The 26,737-nt window shown below is 33.1% G+C and overlaps 1 protein-coding gene across 3 annotated transcripts in view; it reads right to left on the reverse strand.

Moving 5' to 3' along the window:
- Window positions 1-846: 846 nt before the first annotated feature.
- Window positions 847-26,737, reverse strand: part of LOC100161316 (hemicentin-2) — a 53,072-nt gene continuing 27,181 nt past the window's right edge. The window contains exons 2-12 of one of the 3 annotated variants that reach the window (XM_016808529.2): window positions 9,795-9,981; window positions 9,165-9,625; window positions 7,004-8,182; window positions 6,331-6,914; window positions 5,840-5,992; window positions 4,660-4,954; window positions 4,404-4,578; window positions 3,472-3,635; window positions 3,145-3,315; window positions 2,756-2,938; window positions 847-2,674 (exon numbers count right to left, since the gene is read on the reverse strand). In XM_016808529.2, the coding sequence (XP_016664018.1) occupies window positions 2,496-2,674; window positions 2,756-2,938; window positions 3,145-3,315; window positions 3,472-3,635; window positions 4,404-4,578; window positions 4,660-4,954; window positions 5,840-5,992; window positions 6,331-6,914; window positions 7,004-8,182; window positions 9,165-9,625; window positions 9,795-9,981 (3,731 nt within the window). In that variant the 3' untranslated portion in view covers window positions 847-2,495. Of the gene's footprint in view, window positions 2,675-2,755; window positions 2,939-3,144; window positions 3,316-3,471; window positions 3,648-4,403; window positions 4,579-4,659; window positions 4,955-5,839; window positions 5,993-6,330; window positions 6,915-7,003; window positions 8,183-9,164; window positions 9,626-9,794; window positions 9,982-26,737 lie in introns of all 3 variants that reach the window. The other 2 variants (XM_008189950.3, XM_001949013.5) reach the window with 2 other exon arrangements.

Here is a 26,737-nt window from a genome sequence, read left to right on the forward strand (position 1 = left end):
CATGTTTTCGATCTTTGTTAATTTTTTTTAACTACTAAATTGGATTATTTATACAAGTGTGCTAAGCTGATACAACGTCTCTACTAAGAATATTTTTTCGCTTACAATAAATTATCAATATAATAAAATTTAAATATAACACATCCATTACAATGACATGCTTGACACCCACTGTACAGCAGAGCGGTACCCACATGTCCACCTTTTTTCATATTGTATTAGGTGTCTACTATATTTATAGACTTAGTAATTTATCAATATTATTATATTAATGACATTTTAGGCCCCGCAAATTTACTCTGCCCTGGGCCCCGCAAATCGTCAAGACGGCCCTGACCTTATGCCTCTTTTAATCAGTAATCACATTTACAATTTTAAGGCTTATAGAAAATAGAAACAAAATGGACAAATTAAATAAGTGAAAGCAATACAATGTAATGTGTTATATAATATATTATGTATATTGTATTTTGATAATATTGCTTTTGTATTGAATACAACATTTTTGTACTTCCAAAATAATACAATATCTACAATTTAATACTCATTACTCAGACTAGCACATTTTTAAACTTTTCACACTGCACTAAAATGTCATTTAAGCTATAATTCTTATTCAATTTAAAAAACTTATTTTTTTATTTTTTGTGCTCTTTTAATGTGTCATATTGAAGATTTTAAAGTATAATTAAAATATGATGCAAAGGTACCACAGATTATATAAAATATTGTGCTGGTACTATAGATTGCTCGATAAATTGTAAATCATATATTTATTTTGCAAACAATAAATCATTTCGGTCTTCAAGGAATATATTTTAAAGAACTCAAATAATTTAGACAGTCATTTAGTACATAATATATTTCTTTTTCTTTTATTTCGATATATAATATCCCACGCATTGCACAATGAAGAATAATGACTAACAGCAAAATCAATATGAGATAAAAACAACAAGTCATATTTAAAAAAATTAATACTCTTGGGAAAAGTATACTTAAGTAATATTATATATATATTTATATTATGCAACTGGTTATGGGCTGTGTGACATACAAAGCAGACCATTAACAATATTATTTTGTTGCTTACAAAATGTTATTTATATTTTTCCCGTTTTATTCACAAAAATAAATTTTAAGTATAGGTTCTAAAAGGCTAAAATAGTATTATAGTATTGATGGGACTTAAATTTATATACAACAATACCTATTTTCTTTTTCTTTCTTTTTTTTTTAAAAAAAAACTAAAATATAAATACAAAATAAAAAACAAAATTTACAAAAAAAAAAAACAAATTTGAGTAACACTCATACTTGCAGCAGTCAAATTATAACTTTAATATAAATGTATTATATATAATATCATTAAAATTACTTAACTGTTCTATTAAAATAAATATACTTAAGTAATTACAATGACAGTATGAACAAAAAAAAATTTATTTACATGGTGTTTATAAGCACATTAATTTATAATGGCACATACCTAATTTGTTCTGATAATAATTATGTTCAACGTATTCTTGACTTATCAATCTACACTCATGGTCCATCAATTAATTTTCATTATTTTGAACCTTGTTGAAAATAGGAACCAGGCTCAAAACTAAAAAAGTTCATAAATTATAGAGCATAATATCCATGACAGGTTTGCTACAACTCTCCATGAGTGTACACGAAAGGTCAAGATAATAAGTAAAATACCGGACAGTCTTGGGTCAGTAAACAATCAAAATACAAAACATAAAAAAAATAAAAATAGAAAATTGATCTTTTATAATGAAGGAAAAATGAGGAACATGTGTCTTTTTATCGATGTGCGTTCAAATTAATACTGTAATAGGTTTAATGCCGTAATTATGTTATCACCACACAAATGTTTTAAAATTAGAGATTTAAAAAAAGAGAAACGGGTTCTTATAAGGAGTAATACATCTACTATCTCACACACATCACTTATGCATAATTGGCAATATTTATACACAGTGAGAATGTGAGATTATACGTGGGTAAGTGACAAACTCCAATAGTTACACAAAGTTATGGCGCAATCTAACATAACACAAATAATAAAATTTATATTAAAAAATATCATAATCATACATTTTCAATGTTATCAAAAAAACTAGCAGCAATACGACAATACAAAATTAAAAAAAAAAAAGATAGATCACTTTATAAATGATTTATTTAATAAGTGCATTTTGTCATGAAGTTAAGCCATACGCGTTCATCAATGAAATGGAATTTCAATACTTGTCAAGATAGCAAATAAAAATTGTTTACACACATAGATTGAATGTTATAGAACACAAAGGCAGTGTGGTGGAAACTGAATATAACTAAAGTTTAAAATATGGTCTAGAGATGGATGTTGAGCACAAACAAAATTTTGAGATCTGATGACACCTTAACAACACAACGACATTTTGTTTATGTACAAGAACAATGTCAAAATTAAAACACTATACACATAGGGCAATGCTCCGCATCTAAACGATAATTTCTCTGATTATGCGTCGCGTCCGTGAATTTGGTGTAGAATATCCAGACTCGAGACTTTCATCATATGACATGGACAGATGTGGTTGAGGTTTCATGTGTTCCTCATTGTCAATAAGCTGCTCGAGGTAAGGGTCAGGCAAGCCACTCACGTCACCATATGGTGATTCTAAACAAAAAGGTTAATAGGTTTTAATTAATATAATAGGTGTTGAAATATTGGGTAGTTTTAGAAGATTATTGTACATACCAAGATGAGGGTCCCGTCTGCGGGTTTTATCGGCCGGTTGCAAATGACCGCTATGAATATAGTCTTGCCTTGAAGGTACGTGGCTGTGAGTGCTATAATCAGGGCTGGCAGATGTGAGTTGTGGATAGTGTGCGTAATCATCCATATTTCCATAGCCACCGTGAGTCAATGGATCATAACCTCCTGTAAGAATAAATCAATAATCAATATTTATTACAAACTCAATAAAAATTATAACATAATGCTGTTTATACTGTTTTGTTTGTATAAAAAATTGAAAAAACAAGTTACTACGACATTTAAACTTTAAAGTGGACTTAAATTCATATACATTTTTAAATAAACCTTTAAACTTAATAGATATAATATTAATTATAAAATATAATTACCATAGTGGTTCATGCGTTCAGCCATATGTAAATGATCATCGCGAGAGATGTGTGTACCTCCAGTACTACCATTACCACCCATTTTCAATTGCCACAGAGAATCTTGAGAGTTAACCGAACCACCATTATTTGAATTGGAATAACTGTTTTCTACGTATCCAACATTGACCCCTGAAAAAAAAATATATATATATATTAGTAAACCTATAGAAGTATATTATTTTTTGTATCAGAATTATCTCAAGTTCATATAACAATTTATTATTGTTTAAATAGGTAAAGCTTTACATTCATTCATTAATTTAGTCATTATTTATTAAAGCTTACATTCACCATTCGGACGCAATCCATTGCCCGTGTGATAAGTGTTGTAGTCGTTTTGGGATCCATACACACCATTCTTAGTGACATCGTGAACTAGATCTACAGATTGCTGTAATGCTTTGTTGTCAAGGCCAGGTTCGGTATAAGGTGGGGGTCCATGTATAATACTAGGGTGAACGCTGAAAAAAAAATAGCTCATTTGAAAAAAACATAACCAACAGACTTTTCAATATTAACTGATATCATTCAAAAGCATCAACGATAGTATAAGACACTAAAATCTAAAAGTACAACAAATTCTAAAAAGCATTGTCTAACCTAAATGTGAATGGCAAATGGCCCAAAATTTATAATACTCACCAATTACAAAAACGCCAAATGTAGCGTGTAATCATAGAAAGAATAATGTAAAATATGAATAATAGTGGTTTTACAAAGAAGATATTATAACAAATTCTCAATTTCGGGTTAAACACTACTAAGATTAGTTCATTAAACATTAACATCAAAACCATTTAAAACTACTAGTTATATAATATATTAGTGCAAGTACAAAAATAAATATTTTTCAAAAACTGATTCAAACTATTGTTAATAGAATGATTAGAATAAATATATTTATATTAAATTATAAGATATTAAAATAATTGTAAATACATTTTTAATAATAATGTAGTATGCACTATATTAATCTTGTAAATACCTAAGTAAATTGAGTAACTATGTATCTATTCTGATACAAGAGAATACAAAATATTAAAATAATAATTTAATTTAAATTCACATTTTTTTAAATTTAAAATTGAAGCATTTAATAAAAGTAAACGAGTGTTCAAATTATTGTAGTAACCCATTGAATATACATTGTATTAGTTAAACACTAAAACTAGGTATACATACAAGAACAGGGAAACAAAATGGTTTAGAGAACTTACGTTGAAGAATCCATTTCGTATTCTTTGCCCGTAGTTTTCTTGGCTGTTTTACGCTTGCAACGACAGAAAATAAACAAAAGTGCCACAAATAGAATGAAAACAGCGCATGATATGACCAGAGCAATTAGTGTAGGAGTTGCCATTGCTTGTTGTTCTTTTACAAAATTTGCGCCAACTAAAAAGAAAATAATAATTAATAACTTCATTCTAAAATAACTCATTGCGCCTAGCAGAATTTTATATCAAGAATACTTACTTTCAGCTTCTGTGTAATCACCGCATGTGGTCTGACTAGACCGAAGACACAATCGAACTCTAATGCGGACGTCATCTGCTGGTTTATCAATTAGATCTTCATCTTCACTACCAGCAATTAAGTTTAGATCATCTTCATCCAATGAACGAGCGCCAGTGCTCTGGCGACGTGAAACTAAAGATAGTATGGTAGCTTCACGATGTGTGGATGTGCTGCCACTAACTGCCAGTGGCAAAGTTTCAATCAAATGCCAATCTTCACGAGCTCCACCCATAGATGCTTCAACAACACCGACCTAAAATAAAAATTGTTATGTTAAATTTTTTTAAATAATAATAACTTAAATTTAGATTTACGATGACAATAAACAACTTTTATATAAAAAAAAAATATTCAAACTCCATACAGAAATTTTTCAATGTATAAGAGTTTTATTGCTGTTAAGAAAACTCTTAATTTGTTCAAATAGTTGCTATTGGTATAGAACTTTTAATAAGATTAAGGCGGCAGAGACATTCTTGTACGTCAAATGTATACATTTTTTGTTCATCATAGTAAGTTATTCTATATTTCGATAACAATTTTGAAAACAGATTATATTTTTTTTTGCTTTTTTAAATTCCTATCAACTGTTTTTTTAGCATTTTTTAAAATTAAAATGTATAAATATGTCTTGGTTAAAAATTGACAGTTATGTAAAAGTAAAAAAAACAAAAATATCTACGTAAATTAATGTTATTGACAAATTTAATCTGTTTTGAGAAATATTATCTGGTAAATTGATCATCTGGACTAATGGACAAAAAGAACATACTTTTAGTGCAAAAGCAAACTCACGGTGCAATAGTACATGTGTGTGCGGAAGTTACACGTTATGATAGGTGTGTAGTGTACACACATACTAATGACCATTTACTAAGCATACAATCACACGGTTCATACGTGCATACTCCTAATATTGCCTAAAATTAACTCCTTCAAAGCAGACAGAAAGTTTGTCTTGTAATCCCTTTAATGTAACTTTCTTTATTATCAGAATTATTGTGAATAAAAATTAGACCAAAATGTTTTGACAAAGAGTCATAAACATTTTTATGATACTTGGTTTAAACTTTTCCAAACTATTAAAATGACAAGAATTAAAATTAAAAGAAAATTTCAGAGTTAAGTTAAATCTTACTAGTTGTAAACAAGTTGCGCCGATGTTGATAGTTAAAGCATGAGATTCAGGATCAAATGTTACACGTTGAGGCGCTGGTATACGATCCACTTTAGTCATAGCTACTGTCTCCTGTGAATACTCACTATGTCCTTTAGTATTGTAAGCTTTTACCTGAAAATAAATTAAAATTTTAATTGGGTCTCATATTCAATCCTATATATTTAATTATTATAGCCCACTACGTATAATAGCAAAAGTAACACAATATGTGATTAAAAAAAACCCAACAAAAAAAAAAACCTTAAAAATTTGGTATCTCAAAAGCATAATAATTTATTAATTATGGCTTCAAATCGGTTCCGTTTGACTTCACGGATAATTTGTTCTTTTACTACACTTATCTCTTTGTTATAAATTTGTTCACCCATGATGTATTTAATTACTCAACTCTTAAGTGGATTCATATTTTTATTTCCATTTTACCTGTTATTTTAAACAAAAATATTTACCTTGAATAAGTAACTTTGATGTTGATCCAAGCCAGTCACGTTGCATGGGTTTTTGGTTTGGCAATCGAACTCTTGCCATCTTTCCGGCTGATTTGACCTCTTGACCGAGTAGCAATCACTGTCGAATTCGTTTTCATCTACGGAAACCTTTTTGTAGTTTACAAAGTGTTTGGTATTGATAACACCGCCGTTGAAACCACTGCTCCATTGTAAAACGACATTGTTGTGGCCAATGTCGAAAGCTGTTACATTTTCTGGATGGTCAGGTGGTCCTTTAGGTTGTAGCTTAATTGTAGGCTTTACGCTTCCCAATGTATTAGCTACACGACAACTGTAATCGCCATAATCGGTCTCTCGGAGGTTGGATACTTGCAACACGCTAGTGTAAATGTCACCACCGCTTTCGTTTATGGTCGTGTTTATTTCGTAGTGACCATCGCTGCCGGCTAGCAAAGGAGCCATGTGATTATTGTAACTCCACTGGAATTCCGGTCGAGGATACGATTGGACCCGACAAATGACTTCAGCTGTCTCGTACAAATCACTGGCTACTTTGTTGAATTGGTGGAGCACGATGGGTTCGTCTGTTTCGGAGAAAAAAAAACAATAAGAATACAATATAACAAATGTCTAACGAAAAAATACTTAAAACCGTTATAAAACTACGACTTACGTTCGATTCTCAGAAGCATGCTGGACTCGACTTTCTTGACGTCGTTCTCGAACGCGCAGGAATACACTCCTCGGTCCGACGGCACCAACTGGTTACCTCGAGGCCTTTCCTTGCCGTGGAACTTGAGAGTACTGTGCACGGTGGTCACCCCGTTGCTGTTATCCGTCTCGTCGGTGCTCACGTCGAACCAATCTGGCAGCACTTCTTTGCCGTCCTTGAACCAGGTGACCGCGGGCTTGGGCTTTCCTTGCGCGGCACAGATGGCCGAAAATCCGATGTCCGATGCGCGCCTGGTAACGTGCGGCTGCAACTTGGTAACGAACTTCGGGGCGTGGTGGACGGTAAGCAGCACCGAAGACGCGTCGCCGTTGCCCATCTCGTTGCTCGCCTGACACCTGTATCGGCCCTCGCTGCCCAGGTGCACCGACGGGATGGTGTATTTCGGGCCGGTGGACAGTATCGTGGCGCTGGTGGACGGGTCACCATTTGAATCGAACTCACGCCACCACTTGTACTGCGGTGTCGGCCAGCCGGGCGGCGACGCCGAGCACGTGAGCGTCACCCCTGTGCCCTCGGTGGCCACGGGCCGGTCGGGAGTGATGCGGGCCACGCCGGGACGGTGCCGGACGAGGAGCGTGAGGGACGCGTTGCCGATGCGGTTGATGCGCTGCCGAGACAACGACGATGGGTACAGAATGTTGATGGCACGGCACGTGTACACGCCGCCAGAGTCGGCGGTCACCTTGGGTATGCGGAGCACGTCACCAGATTGTCGGAAGTCGGGACGCCCGTCCCGGATCCACTCGACGGATATGGGCGCCGGGTTGGCGGAAACGTTGCACTGGATGGTGATGCCGTCTCCCTCCTCAGCCTCGCGCTGCCTGGCCGCTCCCGGTCCCACGTCTACGGTCACTACGGGCGGGTACTGAACGTCCAGCACCAGTTCCGCCTCGCGAGTCTGTCCCAGTCCGTTGTCGGCCATGCACGTGTACGTGCCCGCGTCCTGGGTGGTCACCTTTTGGATGACGTGCGTGAAAGACGTGGCTATGAAACGGTCGTCGCGCATCCACCGTACGTTGTTTACGCGTGGCTTGGCGTCCACGTTACATTGCAGCGTGATGGACTCGTCGCGTTCCACTCGCAGCGGGTTCTCCGGTCCGATCTGGACGCGAGGGTAGTCTGAAACCGGAAATGCGACCGTTAAGAGGACATGCTTTCACAGACAAATTGTCGGTACATACAAATTATACGTTTAACGCCGGTCGACTATACTACCGACTTAACGTAGAGAAATTATAGAGATATAAAACACTTGACACGAAAAAAAAAGATAGGTACCGGTTTTTTAGATAGCACCTCGTTTGAAATATTATATTAACAAACAGTTACAAATTTAGAAAATGTATTAATTTTCACTAATTTTAATTAACTTAGGTAATGAAAACCCTATTATAAAGATGCATATTAAATTTTAAGATATTTGTTATAATATCTTATATTATTGTAATATGTGTTTTAACTCTATAATCGCAATATAACTAATAGTATAAATTGGCTATATATGCGTCACTACCTATAAATTTTATATACAATTTCGAATGAACGCTACATCCAACAGCGGCTATGAAATTAGATACCTGCAAGGTACTTTAAATATATTATTTAAATGTTCACTATTTTTATAACGTTCTTAATTGATAAATTCTTATAAACGCAGGTGGACGTCCCGTTATACTCAGATTTTGGAATGTGTCAGTGTTTTAATTATTATTATTTGTGCATAATCGAAAATATAACACGGTATTTCGTTCCAACCAAATTGTATACATGCTTTGATTTATCGACACAATGATTAGTTGGTTAGATCATACTGCACCCTCTATTATAGAACAGTAATTAATAAACTAACACCAACCATCAGGCGATTTCAGTTAATTCTGTTTAAACAAGACGTCGAATAAATCTCTCGTCACTTATTTTAAAAGGGCCGTCAGTGTTGCAATGCAGTGTGGTTTGTACATTTAAACATATTGTCCGTGCATCGGCATGAAATCAATACATTAAACTATTTTCGGATATTAAGAAGCCACGTGGTTATCGTTCATCCTGAACACCCTAGAATTATTTTTAGATCCCAAACAAATCTATTGATAGTACTTACAGTTTACACTCAGTGTGGTCCTAGTTTCGAACTTTGTGCCTTCAGCCATAGCCCTGTTCCACACCACGCACCGATACACTGCACCATCGTCTTCACGAGTTGGCGTCACTTGCAACACAGCTGATGTGATGGATTCCTTGGTGCTAGTACCACTTCGTGTCACAGACTCGATAGGATCACGAACACCTTCACGATACCATCTTACAATAGGTTCGGGGCTGCCACCAGAACTTGTGCAAGACAACTCTAACGCACGTCCTTCGGTAGCCACGGGGTTGGTTCCGGGTGAGATACGTGGTGGACTAGGTGGTGTTAATACTGTGATTTGAAAACTCTGTGAATGAATTTCTCGGCCAGTACCAGCTTCTTTCAATCGACATTCGAACTTGCCGTTATCCCTCTCATACGTCGAGTTAGAAATTAGTAAATCATAAATTCCTAGTTCAGGACGGAAATCGAGTCTAAAAAAATATACATAATTATAGATATAATTTATAATGCCAAAAATGCGTCAATTATTGAAGTTAAAATTACGCAATATACTAATATTGAAATAAAAAATTTCAGTCAATATTTTTTTTAAATAACAGTATAACATAATATTAATAAATCGTTAAGTTTGCTACTTACTTATAGTTGCCTTCCAACGGAGTCGCTTTGATAGCTACGTTGTCTTGGTTGTGCTTGTTAGTCCTAAGCCAATAATATTGGGTATCTGCAACAGTTGACGGCAGTTGTCCATTGAATCGGCATTTCAGTGATATGTCTTCGCCTTCTCTGGTGTCGGTAAGTCCTTCTTGTCCCAGGCACGACCATCCTGTAGACAACATAACAAAGACTTCATGAGTAAAAATGTATAATTGTGTTAACCATAATAATATTATCATAATAAACAATTTAAATACGCGTAACCGCATTATAATAATATATAGGCTCGTATGCTGGTAATGAATAATGTTTATGTTTTAATTTTCATGTAAAACACAATTACACAAATCATTTTTATAGTCTCCCACCGGGTGGGTTTCGCAAACGCGTCGTGTGTCTTATACGATAGTTTAGTAGGAGATAAAAAACGCACAGACTATGCTGGAAACTGATGGGTGTGTGTGGGTGGGGAGGCGCCCAAAACCCGAATGTAAGCTACAGGCATCGTTCTGATAAACGGCCGGCCGGCACATTAAATGGTAATCAAGAGAAATGAGTGTCGTCGTTTCTGAATGTGGTACACTGGTAGGTACGTAGGTACGTAGGTAATACGAGCATGTAATGGCCAACAAAATTGCTTGTTTACTACCAGTCGGCCAGTGGTTACGATTTTATATGTACTTAATTTGCAACCACCGCGAAACGTTCGCAGCTGATGGAGTTTTGCGAGCATTTTGCCCGAACAAATTAAATATTAATTAATAATAACAAAACCTAACCTAGCTCATTGGTACAACAAACGGCGAAAAGAAGGGGCACGGACTGCGGGGTACGTGTGTTTATCTGTTATATTATTATAATGCTTGACATAAACTTACAGCGTATTAAAAACTTTAAGTAGGTACTATTTTATGATATTACTAAGCAACAACCGCAATATAAAACTGCGGATCAATTCAAATTGTTATACAGACAAATGGTTTGTTCATTGAATTTATATGACGTAGGTAACTACGTACGTATATATTTCAGGCAAATACTGCAAAGGAGTGATGCCCGCACGGGGATGGCCGGGCATAATTATTTATATTAAACTACGGCCAGGGGATAAGAAAGCAAATTTAGTTATCGTTGACTGGACACGGTGAGACGAAACTGTCGATGAACCGGGAAATTTATCGGTTTAATGATTATATATTATGATGAACAGACAACGATCATTGATGGTATCGTGTTTTTTTTTCGTTGGGCAATGGAAATTACAGTGGGAACTGTAAATAAATCATTTTCCATTACTTAAACTGCACGATCTGTCTCGATTGAAGCATTAAACTAACATTTGTCGGAGAAAAAAATCACAACAGTTTATTATATTCCATTTGAATATTTCAAATTATTTTTAAGAAAACTATCGTTCGTTGTAGACGAGTTCAACCATCATCCGTATAATTTAGATACAGTTTTGTTTGGCAATCGCACGTCAACATCTCTTTGGTTGGAAAAAAATACCCTTTTTGTGTTCTTTTAACCCCAACACGCGTGTACACAAGCTGTCACAGACTTTAGAAGAACCATCCATTACCAACTAAGGGAAAAGGGCACAATTTTAATTATTTACAAACAGCCCTCTCCCCACAAAACATACAACCAATAGTACACTACTACATATTGCATGATGCCAAATAATTGCCCGAGAAAAACATATCATTCATCTAAGAGAAGTAGGTACTTATTTCACTCAGTTTTTCATTTCATTGAACAGCAATATGGAAAGAAAAAAATAAAATATTCGTTAGGCGAAGTAAAATGTATTATTCTAAACGCGACGTGCCAAGAAAATATTAAAAATAAAATTTACGATTTACAAATATTATGTGGTAGTTGGTAGATTTAAATAAATAATATCGTATTATGGATGTTATGTTAAAGAAATCTGGCCGCGTATTATTGTTATGATGACTACCACGTAATACAACGTACTGAGCATCATAATATAAAGAATACTATTATATTATGTATAATGTATATATAAATATAGATAAGTAAAACGAAGAAGACAAATGACCGTGACATGCGGGACACAACGACGAATTTGGCTGGCAGTAAACTATACAACTATCGAATTGTAATAAGAAAGAGTTACGCGAAGAAGAGAAATAATAATAACCATAAAATACATCATTCAAATTAGAAGCAACGTAGGACGACGGCGGACTATACGGATAACAATAATGTCATCAATGCAGAGAGGATAAAAAGTGGTAATTAGTGGTGATTGTGATTTAAATACAGAAATCTCGCGTAAATATTGTACCCTAGTGAAAACCTAGTAGAAACACAATAGATCCCGCGACGATGAACCTACAAACCACACACAAGACGGCTGCGATCGTTCCGTACGTGTAGGCACAGTGAACGAACGGCGGTGCGGTGTGTTATTCATAAGACGATACTTATACGTGCGACGTGCCGATGACTGTGTTGCGTGGCCAATTTTTTCCATCGAATCGGTATTTCGGCGGGCTAAGTATTTTACATAATGTTTCAAAATATATACCGAAATACGCGTTATACATTATATAGTGTAAGTGTATTTCTCGTGTGTCCGAGAATCGATTTCTTAAGCTCATTGTTATTCATAATAGGCGAAGGTAACCAAATCAGCTACGGTGGCTTACGCACTCAAACACACACACACACACATATGCGCGCGCGTACCGGTAGCATAGGACGTGTGAACGTCTTCCACGAACGAAACTGAATCGTCTTCACACGGCTTCGAGCCATTACAAATTCGTCACTTCACACACACACTCACTCACTCTTTGAATATAATATAAATTATTATTATTATACAAGTCGGTATGGTAAACGCAGTGGACGATGGTGATGACGGCGACGACACATTCTTCAGCAGCGGAGCACACGCGAACGAAAAAAGGACAACAGGTAACGAGACACACACACACCTTGAATAACGAGTTTGTGGTAGCCATACCGCAACAAAAAGGGTTACCGCGGTCGATGTGCAACGGGCGGGTGGTGTGGAGTGTGGTCGCGATATCATTATATTATACCTATACCGTATACATAATATAATACACGCACTACAAACATGCAGCGATCGTTGGTGTGTGCACATGAGCCACGAATTATTATTATAATATAGTATATTGTGTGTGTACTACGGTTTGTCTCGTGTCGGAGGAAGAGGCGTATGAAATATTATAATATTATAACATACGACTAGGGGTTTGTGCACGCGGGGGCCACAAAGGCTACTCCACCTCCCCATCATGCGCACCCTTGTAAAAGGGGATGAATGTCATAAAGGTTACACGCGACTGACTACGCGAGTGTGTTTTACCGCCGTCGACAATATACGCGACAACAGTTGCACGAGTGCGATAACAATAATAATGTTCGACGCGCGCGGAATCATATATCATACAATATTTACGTTTTCGACGTGCACGAGGAAGCAGAGTTTACGACTGATCGGTGATCTTTTTTTTTTTGGCACGGACCGTAAAATAATATTATCACACCGTCGGCGGGCCTCCCGGCGACTTTCGGCTTTTCCCGTCCACCGCGATTTCTGCGCAGTACGCGGTGCGTATAGTGATTAATTAATATTTTCTCCCGATCGTCGTCTTGTTATTATTACTATCGTGTAGCCATCGCATTACACGTCTGCCGGCGCTTCTCGGGTACAATGTAATGATAAAAATATTATATAATATGTAACGAGTTGTACTCGCCGCCGATTCTTCTTGGTTTTCCTTTGTTCGGTTTGTATAGGTTCGTCGCGTCCCAGGGTATAGGAGGTATAGGTACTAAATAAAAAAAAAATCATCTTCCATTATATTACCTAGATTCGGTCTCGATAATGTAATATATATGTAGGTGGTAGACCTAACCTTATTCTTCATCTTCTTCCATTTCTCGTAACGATTTTCGAGGTCATCACGATTAATCAGAGCCGCCACCGCCGCCGATGGCCCGCGGGTCGGACCGGCGCGCCGTGGCGCGGAAGGGCAGGTGGCGGCAACACGGTAAAACATCTGTCCGGGCGGTTATTTCGACGCGCGGCCAGTCGGTTTCACGCCCGCCGCCCATGCCGCCAGCCCGCGCGATAACGACGATGACACGACGAGCACCTGTTGAGCACCACGACAGCAGTTCATGCCTCCACCGCGCGCTCTTTTCTCTCTCAGTCTACCTTCTAACAACAACCCCCAACGGTAATGAAATGACCAAAACGGATTGATAATTATTGTTATTCGTGTGCCCGCCCCCACCACGCCTGTATTTAGTTATATTTCCGAGAAATTCAACAGCCATCATCATCGTCGTCGTCATCTAACGTTGGGGTTTATTTTACGACTTAGGGCCGTAGGCGCCAAAAAATAATAATAACAAAACCAGCTATCGGACGACTATATAATTACACACAATTGCAGGTTAACTATACATATGACCACAATAATGATACTTAAAACAAGGTTATTCCGAATATAAAACTACCAATACCAGTTTTAGAGCGTTTTAGCGTTTTCTTGGAAACGTTATAATAATATCATCTGTAAAGTAAAACTTAGTATAACGAGATTTCCCTAATTAACTACCACCTACCATCAAACATGAGTCAAATCATTTGTCGAAGAAGAAATTGGCAAACGATTTAAGCTGGTAAAACTAGGCCGGATGCGTGATTCGATAAAACATTTTAATTCCCGAATTAAGCAGATGTTGACCCTATTTTAATATCTATATTTCGTCAGTCTATACAATTTTTATTTAAAAATGCAAACATAATGTACATATTATTTACATTTAAATATCGAAGTTATACATTATTTATGACTTCAATATTTTAACCAATATAAGCAAAGCCAATATATACTAAAGAAAGAATATTTCAATGACGTCTACAGTATAACGACTTAATTTAATAAGTTCTAAGTTAAAATGTTAAAAGAACACAGAGTACCCACATTCAAGCAATATTTAAAAAATGTATGTACATAGGTAAATTAAGTTTTAAGTTATTGTCATTGTATTAAACTTAATAATCATATATTTAGATATATTAGAAGTATCACAATAGCATAACAACATATAAAAATGAGAAATAGTTAAAACTTAAAAGATATACAAATTTCAACGATAATAGGTTTTGGGAGTTTGGTTATTGTTAAAATAATTTCAGTTGATCTCCGATATAATTAGTGTAACGGGACATTTTTTAAATATCACCCTTGGCTATAACAAAGGTTGTCATAAAAAAAAACACTGGATGAATATTTAATTTTAAAAACAATAATAATGATAATCTTTTTGACTTTTATAGTGGTCTGAAATTAAAACTTTCCAAATAATAACCCCCGCTGCCACAAATCACAAAAAAAAATTGAACCGCCGGTATTCATTTTTCGACATCCACTTCAGCCGTTCTGCGTGTTTTGAAGTTTTTTCTTTTCAGTATGAATTGAGATTCCGCCCTTTTTGTTCGGGCCTCGCTCACAGTCACCCAGGAATCTTAATTGCACCCAAAGGGTAGTGGGCGGGTTTTTATTTTGGAGAGGAATGTGAATATAAAAAAAAAATTAATAACTCAAACACAACCCTCCCACTCTCGAGAAGGGTGAAAAAGAATCTCAAAAGTCATTCCCGACATAGTAATTACGAATAAAATATTTAACAACGCATGTATACCCTTAGAACCTTTATCAAAATTAAACGAGCACGTATGCTGGGGTAGATTCTAGCGAGTTTTGCGATTTGTGTTTACTCATGTAGCAGATGTGTTTGATTTTGGTTTTGGTTAACGCTTGGTTATATTAAAAAAAAAAACAAGCAACTTTTAGACAACCTTAGAGGTTTTGGTTATTACTTATTACTTATTAGTGTATCTACCATAGTTCTAAATTTTATATTATCATAGTTCTAAATTTTATATTATCATAGTAAATCTCTTGGTACCTAACCTACTTGGAAATTAAATCTAAATTCAAACCCATTCATTTTAATATATAAATAATTGTCATTAAAAGTATAGTTTCATTAAATTAATTATTATCAGGTACCTATCTAGTTAAAAGGCCATAAAAAGTTTAAATTATTGTAAGTACTATTTTAGATTGACAATTCTACATTTTTATAAAAAAAATTACAAAAATCAAATGTAGAATTTTAGTAACGTGTACCTATCGATCGATCAGATGACTAACCACAAATATAAACTTAGTTCGTGGATTGTTTCATTAGTCACATCAATCAAATTTTAGGGGGGAACATGACCTATAATAGAATTCATCCACTCCATTCTATTTCCCGTTGTTCTACGGTTCAAAACGCACTTAGAATGCATATACATAATATAATCGTCTAGTAATTATTATTATGACGATTATGACAATGTACGTTTTCCTTTCAGCAAAAACATCTGCTCATAACTTACTGTGGCCTTCATGGTCTACCGGGCACTGTCCGAATTGGATGGTATCATCAACAAATACATAACACACTTTCGAGCGTGAACGCAGTTCAATTCTACGAGGTGAAGATAACGTTTTCAAGTTCACATAATCAGCTTATTGTCATACTGTGCAGATTTTTTTTAAAGATAAAAACAATTGGCTTGTTTTTAACTGTAAAAAAATAAGTTTGTAGACGAATTAAAATATGATCATTTAACCATTATAATTAGATTTTGCGTACCTACTTAAGTATAAATTTAACATGGTGAAAACTGCAAAATATTTAATGAGATATTTGGCCAATGACATCAAATTAAAATAACGATTTTTCAAAGAAAATATACATAAAAACTAAAATACAAGTTGCTCCATAGTACGTAAGTCTATTACTGTTTTTTTTTGTGCAGATAAGATGGAATATAAACTTAAAAATTAAAATTATGATAATATCTGTCTTTTTTTCAGTCATATATTTTATCCTATAAAATAGCGTACTCACAAAAAAAATTATAGAACATTTAGTAGAACATTTGTCGTGTCATTGTCCTGGCGATGGACCGACCACGATGATTTAATGATAGAAAAGTAGGCTAAAATATTGTTAAATAATGTTTAAGACGAACGAAATGAAAAATAAAATTATAACGATAAAATAAACTCTTGGTCATGACTAGGCAAGCACAAAACAGATGAAAATAAACGTTGCACAACACATATGAGATCAGCAGCACCGTTATAAGAATGATATCTGATTTAGTGATAATAGAAAAGTCTATGATGGAAAACTGATGGGTGTTTAATAGATCATTGTTGTTGCTCGTGTGCTAATATTTTCAGAGATTTCTAAGTATGATAATCCACATAGGTACATAATATGCACATTTAGTTTTATATTTATTAGGAATAAACCATATCAAATTTTACAAATAAAGTAATTAGGTAGGTATATATATAAATGATTGAAAAAGTTTCTTTTTTTTTTTTATAATAACTTGGTAGTTTTAACTTAGGTAATAATTTTTTTTCACGCACACAGTATAGGTACAGTACGAAAATCACAAATTATGTTTTTTGAAATATTCAATAAAAGTCAATAATAATTATGGGCACAATATGACACATTTTAATAGATTTTATTTGATTGAAGAGAAAATTATTTAAATCGTTGAATATATTTACATTTTAAGTTTTAACCTATACGTCCAGCTGTCACCGAAAAGTTTCCAATCAATGATATTCATTTGCATCCAATCCCAGATATGTTTTGATTTGTTGATCAATGAATGGCTATTTTTATAGCAGATAATAAGTTGGGTTCAGAGACGTGCCAAAATTCGGTAACCAGCGAGATTATCTGATCAATGTCAAAAATATACTATTTATTTCGATAGCAAGCAAAACCTCAAGGGATAAATAAATTCATGTTGGTTTGAGATTTAATGAATTCTTAGATTTCTATGGTTTTATCAGTTCTATTGTTGTTTTTTAATTACCTATACTTGAAGTTTAATATATATATATATATATACTCAAATTTACTCTGATCACGTTTTCATTAATCGATGTGAGTAATAAATAAAAGCCATTGATTTGGTTAGTGTTTATTACACCAGAACTTTAAAATAATGATATATTACATGAAATTATTTCATTACTTTAACAAAATAGGCATCAAAGGATTACCTACCTATATACTGGTTTACCAATCTAATTAACCATTTTATCTCTAAAATAACTAAATTCTCTATTATTAAATTATACCTTTATGTAATTCCCATCCCGAAAATAGCTAATAATTATTATGATATTATGTTGATTTTTAAATTATCAAAATACCGACTAAACTTACACACAAATAAAAGTTTTTTTGTCGGAAATCAGGTCGTATTAATAGCGAATATTTATAGTACGTACACGTGCATAGTTCTAGGTGTTAGTTTAATAAATATTAAATACTGTATGATGGAAACGCACATGGCAGTAATTAAACGAAACTGTTGGAGAAATAATATCTCCTGGGTAAATACATATTATTTAAATTACATTTAAAATGATTAATATTTCAATGAGTTTAGCAAGATTTAAGTTTAAGTATATAATATTAACGGGTGGGGATAAGAAGAGAGAGAGAGAGAGAAAGAGAACGAAGAAAAGTGGTTTTATAATTTTCGACAGTAAAACAGTAGCACAAAGCTTTTAAAAATATCCGAAAAAGGATCCCACAAACGGATTATAATTACATGAAATAATACACATATACTAATTAATTTAACAATAACAATGCGTTTCTATGAAAAATAAATTGACGAATTAGGACAGTGATGCCCAACTCTAAGGCATTAGAGAGCAATGGCCCACCACCTACGGTTAATTTTTAAATTGAAACAAAACACATACAAATATGGATAATTATTTCCAAAATATTAAAATGTCTTCATCTTTATAATTATCTATATCATTTGTTTCAATTATTGGTAGTCCAAGACCCAAGTGAGAGCAACATTTTACTATTCTGACCTACCGAAAAAAAAAAGATGGGTATCAACAATTTAGTAGACGATAAATAATTTAGAATTGTTATTTCATATATACCTAGGTACTATTACTACTATTAAGTTTTGTATTACCTCACAAATTGAAAGTTAAATACCTACGTCAATATAATACAATTAATAATCATTATAAATAGTTCATTTTTAAAGCAGAACTTAATCAACGAAAAAACCTCACGGTCATGACAATAGGTCCTAATAATTATATTAAAATTGTTTATGATGTATTTATGTATAAAAAAACGTGAAAATTAGTGAAAAAATATGTTAATTTAGGACTATCATTGAACTAATGAAGCATTATTAAATAATAAAATTACAATATGCATCAAATATTATCATAGCTATTAAGTCAATTTACTTTTGTAAAATTGTTCTAAGATAATATTATAAGCGAATTGCGTGTTGCAATCAAAACCTGGTACAGTGGAAGCGATTTATTAGGAAAAAAATAATGGTATTGGTGTTTTTCGTTGCTCTGGATAAACCGGTTGTCCATGCAGGAGGACCGCTGCGTGTACCACTTACCAGACTAGCGTTTGTCTCGAATTTACATACTCACAACACCGGTTGCACAAGATTGTCAAATAAGTTTATGGATTTACCTGAAACAACATAAAAATAAACCAATAAAAAACATGAAAAATTAAAGACAAACAATGGTAATTTTAGATTAAAGTTTATCTAGCGTATGCCACTACGATTCATTTAGATTTTAAAATCGCGTGTTTTTTTGTTTATTTTTTTTTTAATATAGGTATATTATATGAAAATAATTATTTTCTAGTCATTCAAACTAAAATATGTACAAAAATAATGACAAGCATAGTGGATAAGGTGTAAAAAAAGATAAGAAAGGTTCGCGTGCCCTATGGTCTTTTTTTTGTTGAAAATAAACCTGCACCTTGGCAGTATTGTTATAATATATACGAGGTGAATTTCACACGTAGTAAAAATACTTTACCCCCAACTCAACAAATGTACGAAAATAATATCATGTTAGTTCCGGTAGGTATAGTAGTTAATCGCCTTCTCGTGTTACTCAACTGGCCTTCTTTAAGAACGAGTTAAATACTTTTGAGCGGACGTATACTGTTTATATTCCACAAAAGAAAATATTATGACTAATATATTATAGAATCGTACAAGTACACAATACACAAATTATAAGGGTAAATATAATGTTTTTTTAGCAGGTGATTTAAAAATATTAAAATTTTTAGTTAAATTGTCATTAAAACATATTTACTTGAATACCAACAAGCAGTACCTCTACCTACACAATTTATTACGTCTGCAAAAAAACATCAATAATTCATGATTATTTTACATGTATAAATAATGCAAATTAACCCAAGTTGTCTAAGGAGGGAACTCGAAAGTAATTTATACTTATGCAAAAACAAAAAGTTATTTTTATGGAATCAAGTCTCAAAGGGTATACCCTTTTTGAATAACCCCTAAACCTATCATTGAAATTTGATGACAAACTTCTCGGTGATCAAATTGAATAGGCATCGTCGTAGTAAAAATAAATTACCGAACCTAAAAAAACGACATACTGCGTGCGCGTGTGTAGTAAAAAAAAAAACATTCAAATCGGTTAAAAATCATAGGGGATGGGCATAATTCGCGGCCAGATGGACTGCGCAAGCATATATAACGCTAAGGGTGTATAATGTATATTATACGCTTCCCACGACACGCATCAAAAAGCACGGAGCGGCCGGCGGTTTAATGACGAGCACTTGTTAAAAATTAAACAAGTGCAGAAGGGGACATCAGTGGCGTATCATCATACAGCGACTTTCAAAATTACCACACATGTTCCCGCACAACGGTGTTTTTTTTCAAATATAAAGCTCGAAACAGAAAAGTACTCATTCTCACGTTCTATATTAAATCGTTATCAGTTCACACGATAATGAAAATAATTACAAGACAGAAGGAATAAAAAACGCATATTATATTTTATTATTTACACAAACATAGTCCGGATCTTAAAAACCTGTACTTGAGTACTTTCGTATTATGGTCATACGCCGTTTATAGAATACCGCCTAGCAAGTTCGTATAGTTTTCGTCATTTATGGGTATCACCGACTAAGCGTGATGCGTGCTACCCTATAAGCGTTTAATGGAATAATATTTGACAGGGGTTAGCCGTCCCTTTTGGATACCCTGAGAGTATCGACACCCCGACCACGATACATCTTTATTCGATTATTGGTTTGGTGCAGAGCACGCTCTAAGCGCTGTAATCCATTTATGGGGTTTATACTCCCTCTCCCTTTACTTTTTTCCCCGTAGGGATTTGGATTTTTCCCACAGATTTTTCCATTTCTCAACAGCCCCAGAGCCAACTGCAGATGTATTTATGTGGCGAGTAAGCAAAATAGAATTCAACATTACCAGGATAGTATTAGAAAGTAGGTACATACCTATTTTTAAATACCATTTGTCCATTTCCAGTTTCGATATTTTTTAATTTTTAGAACAGCATCCTACGTGAGATAGTATACTGATATGTACGCTGTACTGACTTTAGATAAAAATAACACAAATTTTTCGAAAACTATAAATCTCGAAACAAATACATTTTTGAATAACTTTAATACATTTTATCAATATTTATAAAACACATAAGTTGTACACCTGTACCTAATAAAGTAGTGATATATTTATATACACACGTTGATAGTTAGTTAAATTGATGACTTTTGACAAAAAAATTATTTTATACAATTCTTAAATTAGTCAAATGATGTATGTAAAAACTCATAAAAGTATAAGAATTTAATTAAACAAAATATGATTATTTGTGACTAAGTTAAAAACTAACTACCTGTAGTTCAAAAAATAAAACAATTATGTTAAAGACAAGTTTTCGAGAAAATAAAATCTCTGATACCTTAGATACCTATATATATATGTTTAAACATATATTTTTATTTTATTTTACATCCGATAACCTAAATCCATGTATTCAAAACAAATAAAAACTCGGATGTGTCGTCGTAAGACAGCAATTTGTCTAGCTTAAGTGCTGACAAGCGGACAAGTCTCGGCGGGTTGACAGCTGGTCTTCGAAATTCCTAGGTATATTTCTTTAAGTACACACACCCGAGAAAACCCCACGCTTTGATTTATTGTTCCATTTTAGCTACTATTTTTTGGTAGCTTTTTCATTTGTCTTTTTATATTTGTAATTCAAACAGACTATATAATTTGACAAACAAAATAATCATTCGTAACATTATGTCTACTGACCCCTACAGTGGTATTCACTTATTTACAATTTTTTTCTGTTTGTTAGTTATTTGTGTGGGATGAATACGTAGGATGCGTCCTGTTGTCATGCAGATTTGAATACGACAGGTGAATTAATGCCCACTTAACAGCGCATGCACATGCAGACACTAAGACTTTCCGAAAACAATAGGCCGTTCTTTTTCGTTTTAGCACGACTATTTTTAAGAAAACAATATTACGCAAACATACTTTTTTTTCATTTGTTGTAAAATCGCATTGAACAGAATAAGCCCAAAGTACTTTGAAATATGGTTAGATTGTAAGGACAATGTAAAATCATAATTTCCATCATGAAATAATAAATTATAAAATATGTCACACAAAAGAAAATGTATATTACTATCCAAGGGTCAGGAATTTTAATTGAATTTGTGTATGAATTCATCTTGGAAACTTGAATAAAAATTATACTATACTATCATATAATTAACTATGTGTCATATTATGTACAATAAATGTAACCAAACGATCAATATATATCATATTTTTTGGTGATCTATATACATAAACCGTTACACTATAATATATATATGTAAATACATCGTACAGAAATCATACTTTCAATTTAAAATGTTTAAAATAAATAATGTATTACATTTTATAGTATTATAAATTAATTTTAACTAATTATTGGGAACCTTACGTTATACCTACTTAGATTAAAATAAAACATAAGCACTATCTATATAAGCATTTAAGTTTAACAGTTCGAGGAGATATATCTTTATCTTACTCATCCTTTCGGCTTTATCGGCGAGACACATTTATTTTCGAGCTGAGTGGAGAGAATGTGCGTTAATGGGCTAAATACCACGCCGGCATTCTACGTATCCTTGTCAATGTGGTGATTTATAAACGGACCCCTTTCGCAAAGGCCACATATTTGCCTCGACGCGCCCGTAAATTCGTCAAATTCAGAACGTAAACCTTTCCTTTCAGCATGTCGCAGTAAAAAACGGGAGTTTGTTTTATTTTTGTGTCCTAAAGTGATGAACTACGTTTTTATAACCAATGATACAATTTATTTATTCATAAAAATTGTTCTTCTTTATTTTTATGAATTAAAATATGAATTAATATTTAGTTTAAAAATAAAAAAATTCAAAAAATAATAGTAGTATTACCTAATCAAATGTAAATATATATAGAACAATAGATTTTATATAAAAAAAATTGATATATTATGTATCTATATTATTTTCCCGAAAATTGTATTTTATGGACTGTAATTAATAGGATGAAGAAAATAATATGAATAAATCACGATCCAAAAAATATGCTTCCTCCGATCACTCTGGCAAAATATTTTTTTTTTTAACTAATTAAGAAAAAATAGAATTCATTTTAATGAAGACAAACATTTGCTTTTAATCCGAAAAGAAAACAGAATTTTAAAGCCATTAAAAATACCTGTTATAGTATATTCTAAGGCGATGCAATTATCGGTGTTGAGGTGTTGACGCCGAATGGAACCATTTAATGAGAATTAATTGTTTTTATCAAGAAGGTTTTTTTTAAAAAATTAATATTTTTACGGAAAATTATATACCAATACAACATTAAGAAACAATTGTTTAAATAAAAACATTATGAACCTAACTATGGTTAATGTATTCAGCATTTTACGTCATAAAATGTTGCACTGTATTTTCATTTGTAGTAAATTAATCTACACAAAAATTATGGGTTGGATGTTGAACAAAACCATTTCCTGCCCTAAGAGATCTCTAAACGCATTGGATTACACGTAGTAATATTGCAAGACCAAAATGGTATGAAAAAATTATTTAACACGATATAACTAAACATAAGAGGGATCAAAAGTACATAAAAACAAAATTAATAATAAAGGTATGTATAATTTTTTTTTACATACAAACTTAAGATACATTTATATTTGAAAAAAATTAATTTTAAATTAGTATTTTATTTATGTTTGAAATAATTAGTTTTTTTATTGTAAGTATTTTTAAAAGGGTTTTCAATAGTATTTGAGTAAAATACAAATTTATCAACATAATTGAAAATTATATTATTTTAGAATTATTTGAATATTTAGAACAGTATGTTAATAGACTAAAAAAAATATAATATAATATAACAGTTTATAGAATATAAATTGTACGCAAAGCATGTTTTAGTTTATTTGTGAATATACAAATAGGGCGTGATTACTTTTCACTTTTCAGTTTATACACACAAAATAATTTTTTATATATTTTTTTATGTTGGGGAAATTTTATTGGTTGTTTAAAACCATTTGCCAGTTTTTTGCGGGGCGACATAGAAAACGGGGAACCGCATTCGAACACGAAAAGTAGCACAACGGGCCCCTGAGGCTGTGATATCAGTATGCGGCGCACACACACACACATATTTGTATATATTATACATTTGTACATATTTACGATACAGACGCTCATGCGTGTACCATACATATACAATTTACGCAATATGTTAGAAAGAATAATCGGTTATTTTTCCACAATGAATATTTTCAACCGATTATAAAATATCATCAGCGTTGCGTTTTCCCTTTTTAAAAATACCAATAAAAATACTTGACAAATTCTCTTGAACATTGCACCGTGCAACACAAAAGAAAGAACAGCCGCCAGTTTGCACGGCACTTCAAGTGAATAAATCGATATGTGCATTGTGCACGAAGGAGGATTTTGGTTAGGTACCATAAGATGCACAGCATGGGGTGATGTACGCCCAGGTATGAAATTCATTTTTATTTCATAAAGGTCCTTCTGATATTTTACAGACGATTGGGCACAGACATCTATCAAATAAAATAACTTTGTCGGGAAAAATTAATAGCCATTGACATCAAACATTATACCCCCTGAAGGAATGTAATAAGTATCATAAACAATTATGACAAAAAAAAACATTACACTTTGTAATTTTATATAATATACCTAATATTATAAGGTCGTGCAAATAATTGTATATAATGAAACGATTTATGCGATTTCAACTGAAATATAGGATAACATTTTTAAAAAGAAATAACTATGCATTTTTGAATAGAATTTATTTATTAGGCACTTCATTTTTTAAATTTATTTTCAAAATTTGAATACGTTTAACTCAGTATTTTATAGTTTAAATGAGTTTTGTATTTAATTTAAGTTGCAATAGGTGTGTTAGTTTGTATGAAAATGTTAGAAATATATGCGTGTGATAGATTGGTATCAATAAAATAAATAAAAATTTGCAAATCAAGAGAATTATGCATATGCATTTTTGTTTTACTTAGGAAGACACTTGAAATTCATAGTGTTTTAAGTGGACTGTTTTTAAATATGTATTGTAAGTGACATGTTCAGCGTATTTTTTTAATTCACTTTTCGCACAAAAGCCATGTATAAGCAAAACGAATAATCGACTAGCAAACAACAAACACTTTTGTTTCACCACCCTAAATTTGTTTGCATATAAAATACCGTTAAAAAATTAAATAGAGGCAAAACCGTTTTTCTTCCTACTGAAATACAACTTGAAAGATTTCAATCTTCGATAAAGAATGGAATAAATTGAAAAATTCAAGTAGGTACCCAAAAAGTAGGTGTTTTTTTTAAAAAAAGAATAATCATGTAGAAAATAATATGTATAAATACATCTGCGCTCCTCTGTTGTATTTCGATTAGGGGGTACGTTATACCCACCATGTCCATAGCACAACACGGTCAGCATTATGATATTCAACGAGTACAAAATCTTTTGTTGTTATGAGGCGAGTAAGAAAATTACTCGGGTCAACACTGTGTAAAGGAGTGGGGTGAAGTTTTTTTCGTCATCTTCTTTTCAAAATCATTTCAGAGAAGGAGAGGGGGCACTGCAACTGGACACACAAAGAAATCAAATTTCCACACCCCACATGCATTATGTCGGGATCGATTCTCGGGGGTTCACACTTCAATGACTACGCAGGCTATTCAACATGTATAGTTATTATTTTTATTATTATTGAAAATAAAATATTCCAAAATTCGGTACGCACCACTTGAGAGGAGCCTACTATATGTCAGTTTAATGACAGCCAAGGCCCCGACATGGATTCGCAGCTGCCGTATAGTGGTATATATATTTTTTTTTTGAAAATCAGTGTTTTGGAACAAATCATAGCTATCATCGTCAGGACTATTTATGCTTGTCCCTATCTACCTACTTAAGTAAGGAGTTTATGGTCTAAAATGTCTTGTAACTGACAGCAATTAAAATGTTTCAATAGTTATTATAATAATAATAATAATATATAGTTTGCAAACATTGTATTCGTTTTGTATTGCACACGTATATGTATACAATATAGTATTATAAGTATTCGTGACGATTGAATACAATAAAAGAAGGTGAAACTGTTTGAACAATGAGCGGAAAGAAATAAGCAAATCAATATAATGACATGCGCCAGTGTACAATACTCCAAAGCATAAGACAAAACACGGCAATTTGAAGAATAGTATATTGGTGAATGTATACTAAAAAAACATACTTTATACATTAGCGTTTCACCCACTAATACTTTATACAAGTTATATTTGTCGGTTGGAAAAAAATAACCGTT

This window comes from Acyrthosiphon pisum, chromosome A1 (genome assembly GCF_005508785.2).
Source record: "Acyrthosiphon pisum isolate AL4f chromosome A1, pea_aphid_22Mar2018_4r6ur, whole genome shotgun sequence".
Taxonomy (NCBI): domain Eukaryota; kingdom Metazoa; phylum Arthropoda; class Insecta; order Hemiptera; family Aphididae; genus Acyrthosiphon; species Acyrthosiphon pisum.